Source organism: Oncorhynchus mykiss, chromosome 21 (genome assembly GCF_057628025.1).
Source record: "Oncorhynchus mykiss isolate SJ-2025 chromosome 21, ASM5762802v1, whole genome shotgun sequence".
NCBI classification, from domain to species: domain Eukaryota; kingdom Metazoa; phylum Chordata; class Actinopteri; order Salmoniformes; family Salmonidae; genus Oncorhynchus; species Oncorhynchus mykiss.
Window position 1 is genome coordinate 39,834,847 of NC_143042.1, and position 10,718 is coordinate 39,845,564.

General features: G+C 40.8%; 1 protein-coding gene across 2 annotated transcripts; it reads left to right on the forward strand.

Annotated features, from left to right (window-relative positions):
* On the forward strand, positions 1 to 5,396 carry fcer1g (Fc fragment of IgE, high affinity I, receptor for; gamma polypeptide). Of its 2 annotated transcripts, none has more exons than XM_021577970.3 (5): positions 1 to 399; positions 1,992 to 2,083; positions 2,840 to 2,884; positions 3,274 to 3,297; positions 3,404 to 5,396. In XM_021577970.3, exons 1-5 carry the CDS (start codon positions 339 to 341, stop codon positions 3,464 to 3,466), a joined length of 285 nt encoding a protein of 94 aa, XP_021433645.1. In that variant the 5' UTR covers positions 1 to 338; the 3' UTR covers positions 3,467 to 5,396. The 2 variants fall into 2 exon arrangements, with proteins under 2 accessions (XP_021433645.1, XP_021433646.1); XM_021577971.3 differs by having other exon boundaries at positions 35 to 399; positions 2,852 to 2,884.
* Positions 5,397 to 10,718: the final 5,322 nt, after the last annotated feature.

Sequence of the window (10,718 nt, forward strand, 5' to 3'; positions counted from 1 at the left end):
GCACAACCAACATGTGGTAAAGATAGAGTAAGTCGACAGAACCCGAAGCATTCTAGGTCTTTCAGTCTGTCCTTCCTCCAACGCTGTGTGCAGGCCCACAGACAGGGGAGTGGTCTGATCATAGAAAATGGACTGAGCTCGACCACAACTTCCCCCTGCTGCTCTACCCTGGCTTTCTTTGTAACACTGCGTCATCACCACACTTAACCAACCGACTCGTCAGCCCTGCTAAACCGATGTGCTGGTTACTGACTGAGCAGTCTGACGTCTGGTAAAAAGAGCTTGTTGCCGCTGCCTACTGTTGTGGTGTGTCCTGTTGTATCCTTGTTGCAGTGACAATGGGAGGCAGATTCCAGGTTCTTTCAGCTCTTCCTCTGTGGTTGAGCTTTGGCAGCGCTGGTGAGTCTGGAGTTTGATAAGTACAAACCTCTTGATGTTTGGTTGTTGACCTGTGCTAATGAAAGTGTTATTTTTTTGTGGGATTAACATGAGTTTAACTTTTTGATTAGTATAACTCCCAACTAAATTTGGTCTTCCACTGGAGGAAATATTTTAAAGTCAAGTCAATTATAAAGTATCATGGTGAGTCCCATGGTTGAGATCAGGGCTCATGTCCACAAAGCATTTCAAAGTAGTGCTGATCTAGGATCTGACCATATAATCTTATTATGATCTACAAGGCAAAACGGATCTTAGATCAGCACTCCTACACTGAGATGCTTTGTTGAAACGGGCCCAGATCTCAGGGAGTCCAGCAATTAACGTAGTTTGAGTTACAAATGCCGATACATCACGTTCAAATCTTTTTACTGAAGACTGACATAAGTCCGTCAGTGAAAATATTTGAATGTGATGTACTGGTATTTGGAACTCGTCGAATATTATTTGTCATATTATGAATAATCAACTATTTTGTTGATAGAAACCCTGTAGCGACACGTTTACAATAATTGTTGAAGTGGGCATCATAATTTCTCCTTCCTGAAAGAACAAAGTAAATCAGCTTTTCCTGTCTGTAAATGGTTTTGCTCATGACTGTTTTAACCTGGTTTTAGAAATAGATTTTTCATTATAACCAAACTTCATTTGGCGCAAAAAAAATATTGTATATTGGTGTAGTGTAGGTGATTCTGATATTCTCAATATAGAGGGCAAAACGATGTCAGTGGTAATTGGTATGATGAACTATTGGTGTGATGGACCGTGTGTAACAACTAAAAAAAGGGGGATAGGGCTCAATTCTTATTGTTTTGGAGCCCTTTCTGGGACCGCAGAAGCAAAGCAGTGGCCACATTGGTCCTCTAACATTAGATACTGAAGAAAGTGATGGCATTACTTTTTCACGGCACTGTATGCACTGACGAAACGTCAGCACCATCTGCATGGTCCACACACACACGTACACAGAAGCGTACACTATGTCTAAGCATCAGTGTAGTTGTACTGCACCTATATGCATGCATATACAGTACACATTTCAGTGTTCTCCATAGTGTTTTCTTGCACATAGCGTTCTCTATTTAAATCAACATATTTTCTGAGGTTCACAGATATGAGGTAGGGAAACCAAAAGAGATCATAGATAGATAAATCAACCACATCACCCTAGTCCCACCTCACACTTGCACACACACACACACACCAAACTGATAAAGATAAAATAATCACATTTTCAATTTAAACACTCAATTTGAAGATATGCCTATTTGTCAGAACAGAATGATATTAACCAAGATCATTTTTGACATGTTGTGGATAGGAGTAGGTAGGTACTGTACCAGCCAAACAGGTAAGGAAAGATGACTGAGATCTGCGCGACAGACCGATTACTGGTGGTCACTTGCGATAACTGATAGTCTGGTTGTTTTTACCAACCTTAGTTACATGCACTGTAAGTCGCTCTGAATAAGAGCATCTGCTAAATGACTAAATTGGTGGTCAAACCTCAGAGGACCATCCTGTAAATAGCAGTTCTTCTCCTCTGTCCTCAGCGGCCCTGGTTGAGCCTCAGATCTGCTACATCCTAGACGCCATCTTGTTTCTGTACGGTATCATCCTTACCGTGCTATACTGCAGGATCAAGGTACAGCTGCCTTCTACACTCTAGAAATTGTTTTATACCCTTTCCCCAGATACTGTATATGCCTCATCACAATTATATTGTGGAGATCTACAGACAGTTCATTGGACTTCATTGTATAGTTTCTGATCTGACATGCACTGTCAACTGTGGGACCTTATGTAGACAGGTGTTTCTTTCTGAATCATGTACAAACAGTTGAATTGGCCAAAAGTGGACTCCAATCAAGTTGTAGTGACACCTCAAGGATGATCAAAGGAAATTTGATACACCTGAACTCCATTTGGAGTGTCATAGCAAAGGACTGTGAATACTTATGTAAATGAGATTTCTGTATTTAATTTTCAATAAATTAGCTAAACAATTCTAAACAAGGTTTCACTGTCATTACGAGGTATTGTGTGTACAGTAGATGGGTGAGAGAAACAAAACTATTGATTCCATTTTGAATTCAGGCTGTAACAACAAAATGGAATAAGTCCAACGGTATGAATACCTTCTGAAGGCACTGTAGATCTGAAAGACATGGATAGGTATAAACACTGATCTAAAAAACAATGTTCTCTGCAGTATGACTATGGGTATATAAACTATGGTAGTAGCTCCACCTTGTCCTCTGGAAGGTTAGGTGAAATTTTCACCATATTGCTTATACTTATCCAACCCATCCAATCGTTTCAGATCTGCACAAATGCCTAGAACAGCTTGGGGTTGATTCAGTTTCATCTGTCTGTCTTACCTCTATCTTTCAACACTCAGTATTTCCCACAGATGGCTCCGGTGACTGGGACAGCAAAGCCAGTGGTGAGAAAGCCACAGTAACATGATCTACACTGTTAAACCCCATTAAACAAGCCCTTATGGCACCCAGATACATGAAAACGAGCCCCTGCAGTTGGCCGGGGATCAAATCAATGTAATGTGAGATATGCTCCAAACCATTTTCTAGTCCTGTACAACGCAGACAAACACAACTACAGCTTTACAGTCGGTTGGGGGCAGGGAGGGATTTCCTGACAAACATTAAACCTAATAGTTTATTTTTCACACACTTTCTACAACAACAAAAAATGCCACCACCTGTACTCACACACAAGCGCATCCTGTTTCAAGATGTTGCATGAATAGTGATTTAGTCATTTTCCTCAGTGTTTGTGTTTTGTAATGGTGTTTCTCTTTCACTCTTGACACAGAATGCAGAGGAGAGCATCTATACGGTGAGTTGGTGATGGTGATCTTAGTTGATGTGTGAAATTTCAATTGTAGGTCCTTGCTTAATTATATTTTTTCTCGCTCTCTCTATCTCTCTCTCAAATATCTCAGGGATTGACTCCTCATTCTGCAGACACCTACCAGACCATCGGTCAGAAGAAAGGATTGCACTAGTCGAGGATGAGTTGAAGAAAGAGAACGTTTGACTCTTTCCATGTGTTAAATCACTTTTGTCTTTCCAGGCATTTCCATTGCATCTTATGTATTTTATTTAACAGCTTTTGAGCGAAAATGTAACGGTTTTTAAAAACATTTATTTGCCATTCATATGTGAAAGCCTCCTTTGTATGTTGTGGCATGTGTCTCGAAAGAGAGAGAAACGTGAGAAGTGCAAAAGAGGGAAGAAGTTGAGCAGTGGGTAAAAATGTATTTACGATTGGTTTGACAGTAGCTAGGTTTGCATCAAATTTTCGACAGATTTTCATGTAAATATGATAAAATCTGCATAAAATAATATGCGCATTTTCCCACCAGATATGTTTGACTGACTTTATGAGGATACAATCCTGTGCGTGACGACGTAGTGCACGTAAAAATATATTTTACGGTTAAATTCCCATGTACCGAATGAAAAATACAATTTCTATCGCATTTTCAACTCTGCTGATAATTAGTCACAAAAACTGTTGCATTGAATAGCAAACGTACCCGAGTTGGTCTTGGCACATGCGCTCTAGCCAACACCTAGCAGATACAGTGCGGGTAGGCTACCTATTATGAGATTATTATGAATAAGAGCGATATTATTTGTATTGGTCAAACCTAATCATCGTTCGTTATCTCAATAAGACCCTCGATGGTAATTGTATAGGAGCAAGCAAGCCAACACCTTGTACATTCACCACCCTGTGAAGTTCATAATTTATTTAATCTGTAGCCAAATAAACTGCATGCTTTCCCGAGACGTAGTGGGAGACGTAGTGGGAGAACCACACAACATATAATTTCATGACCCACAAATTTACTTCGATATGATGGTTATTATATCAATATTTGCGCAGAAAACGTTTCCACCGCCATTTCTCACCGCCATAAAAGTATCCCACCATGTCGAACGAACAAACTGTCTTGTCAGTCAGTATAAGATTGTACAGAACACCCCCCCCCCCCCCCCCCCACACACACACACACATACACACATATCAGAGTCAAATACTTTCTATAGAACAAACTTCACGTCAGGCAACTGAAATTAATAATCAATGTATGTGTGTTATAATTAAACAGAGGAGGGAGTAAAATGTTGGCAAGGAATAAACATTTCAGAACAACTATGGCTGAATTATTATCCTTGCACTTTCAAAAATACTATTCGAATGAGACATGGGAGAGATGACGAATTTTGGCAAAGAGATGTATTTATAAACTAATACAAATCAGTAGCGGATTTAGGAACGGGCGGCATCTTGCAGGGGGCGCGGGCGCTGAAGGGGGGGTTCTCCCAGGGCGCCATACAAGCTAAAACCGCCATATACACTTGAAACAAATAGCCAAACCGAAAACTGAGTGAAGAGTTGAAATCTCAACTAGCAAGCAAGTCGCAGCAATGACGAACGCGATTCCGGCACAACACCGGCATTTCGTGTTTCCATAGCTAGGTCGTGACTTTTTTCATGCGTCAGGTAATTCATCTGCATGAAATGGTTGGATGTTTAACTTGTTTGTTCAGCCTATGTCTTCTTTGTATGATACTTATACTGAGTTTTTTTAGATCCAGCTCGAGAATGATGTTTTTGGTATTTTCAAAACGAACGTCTCATATATATATTTAACCTTTATTTAACTAGGCAAGTCAGTTAAGGACAGATTCTTATTTTCAATTACAGATTTGTATCTTGTCAGCTCGGGGATTATGAATTTGCAACCTTTCGGTTACTAGTCCAACGCTCTAACCACTAGGCTACCCTGCCGCCCCATATAGCTTCATTCACCGTTTTATCAAATCATGTACAGTTTTTAACTTGATATTGGTGTTCTGGGTCTATTGTTGGAATTTTCAAAGTTTCTATGGTGCTTTTATAATACATTCTGATAAAATATCAAACTGGTCTGTGGTAGGTTATTTTGATATTTTCTTTCACACAGTTGATGCATCTAGCTCACGCTATTTCAGATGCTGATTTCCGTTACACCGAAGCCATGGCAACTGATCCTGGCCCCGGCCACACACTGTCCGACTCACATCCTCTTTGTGGCCACTGCAAAGTTTCTGTCATGTGTGTGTGTGTCTGTGTGCGCGCGGTCTTGTGCGTTCTACCGCCCTAGGTGAGACAAATGTCTTTGCCAATACCCCTGCGAAACTAGAACAGTCACAAGCAAAATAACATTGAAAATAAGTCTAAAATATTTATTTTTCCAGACTTTGAAGTTAGGTTAATTTTAGGTTCCTAACGAAAGTTGAACATATGTATTTTCCGGACGTTTAAAATACGTATTTTCTGGATGTTGAAATCAGGTTCATTTTCGGTACTGAAAAAAACATGAAAAGACATCTTAATGAAGAGTAAAGTAGGGTACAATGCAGTACATTATACTGTACTGAACTATACTTGTCTTTACTGTACTCTGCTTTCATCTACTGTGCTGTCCAAACTTGTGAAACAGATGTCGATGATTGGTTCAGATTTGTCCCGGTTCATGGATGTTGAAATCGAGGCCGGTCTGGAATTGAAGGATACAAAACTTGAAACTACTGATTATCATAACAATTTAGCCTACTGGGTGAAACTCATAGACAGCAGTTGTGAGGAGCCTGGTTTTCCATTCCATACTGTCATTTTTTTTTTACCTGTCTTTTTTTAAGGATATCACGTTTTTTAACTTGCCATATTCACATCAAAGCGCATTTTTTTATTTGACTCGGAGCCATTTAGGTTAGGCTGTTTGATCAAAGAAACGTGCATTATGTCAAACGTGTCTCGTGACATTGTCTAATTTTCACATCCACTCCAGTCTGTAGGCTACAGAAAATGCCATATACTCTTTCTAACGTAGGCTATATGGTACATGGTTTATGTTAGACCATTATTTTTAACCGAAAGTTGGTTGAGCGCCACAGCTGGTCACCTCCAACAGCAACCTGGAGAGGCGCGCTCGGCTTGGACAAGCAAAATATTTATAAGTGGGCACTGCTTATCACGGGCGGCATCAGCGCTCACCTAAATAGCTCACATGCCACTGTGTAAGATACATTAAAATGATTTGGGGGCAGAATTATGCAAGGCATTATCTGTTGTTGGAGGTACGCCTTGGTCAGTTTAGCTCGGAAAATGCCGCCATCGTCAATCTGCAGTTGTATGCGGTCGCTTGACCAGAGCCTCTAGACAACGTTTCGCTCCAATGCTTAGCTTCGTTGGAAATTTGCAGAGCTCAACGTTTTCTCCAGCTCAGTTAGCAGGGTTCTCGCTGCTTACCTTAATTGAGAGCACCTTGACTGCCTGCGTCCGTGCTTGGTAAGGAAACTGCTTGGAATCTGACCATAAGGTGCTACAGAGGGTAGTGCATATAGACCAGCTCCATGCAACCCAGGACCTCTTGTTTTAAATATACTTAAGTATCAAAAGTTAATGGAATTGCTAAAATGAAAAGCACCATCAATGTTTTATTGAGGATAGCCAGGGGCACACTACAACACTCAGACATAATTTACGAACAAAGCATTTGTGTTTAGTGAGTCTGCCAGATCAGGGGCAGTAAGGAAGACCAGGGATGTTCTCCTGATAAGTGTGTAAATTGGATAATTGTCCCTGTAGGTAACTAGTAGGTAACTAGTAGGTCCCTGCAGGTAACTAGTACTTTGGGTGTCAGGGAAAATGTATGGAGTAAAAAGTACATTATTTTCTTTAGGAATGTAGTGAAGTAAAAGTTGGCAAAAATACTAAAGTACAGATACTCCAAAAAACTACTTAAGTTGTGCTTTAAATATTTTTTACTTAAGTACTTTACTACATCACTGTGCACCCCAAGCAGTACAGGAGCGCCAAGTCTGGGACCAAAAGGCTCCTGGACAGCTTCAACCCCCAAGCCATAAGGCTGTTGAATAGTTACATGGCTACCTGGACTATTTGCATTGACCCCCTTTTTTATGCACAGACCCTCTTGCAGCAGCTCTATGCACACAACACACACACGCTCACACACACACACACACTCACACACAACACACACACGCTCACACACAACACACACACGCTCACACACAACACACACACGCTCACACACAACACACACACACGCTCACACACAACACACACACACACGCTCACACACAACACACACACACAACACACACACACACAAAACACACACACACACAACACACAGCACACACAAAACACACACACGCTCACACACACACACACACACACTCACGCTCACACACACACACTCACACATACACGCTCACACACACACACTCACACATACACGCTCACACACACACACGCTCTCACACACACATCCTCACTCACACACACGCTCACACACACACACAACACACGCTCACACACATACGCTCACACATACACGCTCACCTACACACACGCTCACACACACACATACACGCTCACACACATACACACTCACACACACACACACTCACACACACAAACGCTCACACACACGCACACACACACGCTCACACACACACATACACGCTCACACACAACACGCTCACACACACACACTCACACACACACATACACGCTCACACACACACATACACGCTCACACACGCTCACTCACACTCACACACACATACACACTCACACTCACACATAGACACATTTTCACAATCTTCACATATGCTGCTACTTTGTTTATTATCTATCCTGATTGCCTAGTTACTTTTACCCCTACCTACATGTACGTATTATCTCAACTACCTTGTACTCCTTCACATTGACTCTGTACCGGTACTCCTCCTCCTCGTTATTGTAATTTTATGGTTACCTTTTCCTTTAAAAAAATGTTTTTGCAAATGTTTTGTACTTTTTGACATTGTTGGGAATGGGCTCGTAAAGTAAGCATTTCCCGGTAAAGTCTACACCTGTTGGAGGAGTTAAGATGGAGTGTTACCTTATTAAAATACAAAAGCGGTAGTCGTGTCACAGGCTCTCTTTCCGTTTGCCCTGAAAACCGGAACATCCGGTTGTTGGCCTGAGGATTCGGCAGAGGCTAAGGGCTAAGCCAGCATTTCCTAAACTCGTTCCTGGGGACCCCAAAGGGTGCACATTTAGTTTTTATGCCCAAGCACTACACAGCTAATTCAAATAATCAAAGCTTGATGATTAGTTCATTATTTGAATCATCTGTGTAGTGCTATGGCAAAAACCAAAAAGTGCGTGGTCCCCAGGACCCGGTTTGAGAAACGCTGGGCTAAGCCTAACGCAATGTCTGATATAGTTGACATGTAATGCTGAGTGTATACCACAGGATGGCGACGATGCTGTAACAGCTACATGGCCACTGTCAATGGAAAGGAGGAAACGGTGAAGAGGGAGTATGTAAAGGGTAGTCCATTTTCCCTACTGAAAATGCCTGAGGGCTCCTAACTGTTTTAGAGGTTGACATCCTTCTTGAACCCCTTCAGTAGAGATGTCATTCTGCCGGAGCTAAAATGGGAAACATTTCCCTTACCTTTCAACTATTTTTCATCCACAGCTCCTGAAATGACCCCACTTATGTAGATGTCAAGCAAATAAAACTATAAACATTTTTCTGGTGCCTAAAGGGATAGATGGAGATCATGGTATATTGTAGATAGGATACATCTAGATCATGGTATATTGTAGATAGGATACACCTAGATCATGGTATATTGTAGATAGGATACACCTAGATCATGGTACATTGTAGATAGGATACACCTAGATCATGGTACATTGTAGATAGGATACACCTAGATCATGGTACATTGTAGATAGGATACAGCTAGATCATGGTACATTGTAGATAGGATACACCTAGATCATGGTACATTGTAGATAGGATACACCTAGATCATGGTACATTGTGGATAGGATACACCTAGATCATGGTACATTGTAGATAGGATACACCTAGATCATGGTACATTGTAGATAGGATACAGCTAGATCATGGTACATTGTAGATAGGATACACCTAGATCATGGTACATTGTAGATAGGATACAGCTAGATCATGGTACATTGTAGATAGGATACAGCTAGATCATGGTACATTGTAGATAGGATACACCTAGATCATGGTACACCTAGATCATGGTACATTGTAGATAGGATACAGCTAGATCATGGTACATTGTAGATAGGATACAGCTAGATCATGGTATATTGTAGATAGGATACAGCTAGATCATGGTACATTGTAGATAGGATACACCTAGATCATGGTACATTGTAGATAGGATACACCTAGATCATGGTACATTGTAGATAGGATACAGCTAGATTGTGGTACATTGTAGATAGGATACAGCTAGATCGTGGTACATTGTAGATAGGATACAGCTAGATCGTGGTACATTGTAGATAGGATACAGCTAGATCATGGTACATTGTAGATAGGATACACCTAGATCATGGTACATTGTAGCTAGGATACACCTAGATCATGGTACATTGTAGATAGGATACAGCTAGATCATGGTACATTGTAGATAGGATACGCCTAGATCATGGTACATTGTAGATAGGATACGCCTAGATCATGGTATATTGTAGATAGGATACAGCTAGATCATGGTACATTGTAGATAGGATACAGCTAGATCATGGTACATTGTAGATAGGATACACCTAGATCATGGTATATTGTAGATAGGATACACCTAGATCATGGTATATTGTAGATAGGATACACCTAGATCATGGTATATTGTAGATAGGATACACCTAGATCATGGTACATTGTATATAGGATACACCTAGATCATGGTACATTGTAGATAGGATACACCTAGATCATGGTACATTGTAGATAGGATACACCTAGATCATGGTACATTGTAGATAGGATACAGCTAGATCATGGTACATTGTAGATAGGATACGCCTAGATCATGGTCTATTGTAGATAGGATACAGCTAGATCATGGTACATTGTAGATAGGATACAGCTAGATCATGGTACATTGTAGATAGGATACAGCTAGATCATGGTACATTGTAGATAGGATACACCTAGATCATGGTATATTGTAGATAGGATACACCTAGATCATGGTATATTGTAGATAGGATACAGCTAGATCATGGTACATTGTAGATAGGATACAGCTAGATCATGGTACATTGTAGATAGGATACAGCTAGATCATGGTACATTGTAGATAGGATACAGCTAGATCATGGTACATTGTAGATAGGATACGCCTAGATCATGG

Bases quoted from the DNA above. Each gene is read 5' to 3' on its own strand.
- fcer1g (XM_021577970.3), top strand. From the start codon at position 339: ATGGGAGGCAGATTCCAGGTTCTTTCAGCTCTTCCTCTGTGGTTGAGC. The intron at 2,084-2,839 runs GTACAGCTGCCT...TTCAACACTCAG, and splicing joins TGCTATACTGCAGGATCAAG to TATTTCCCACAGATGGCTCC. The intron at 2,885-3,273 runs GTGAGAAAGCCA...CTCTTGACACAG, and splicing joins CTGGGACAGCAAAGCCAGTG to AATGCAGAGGAGAGCATCTA.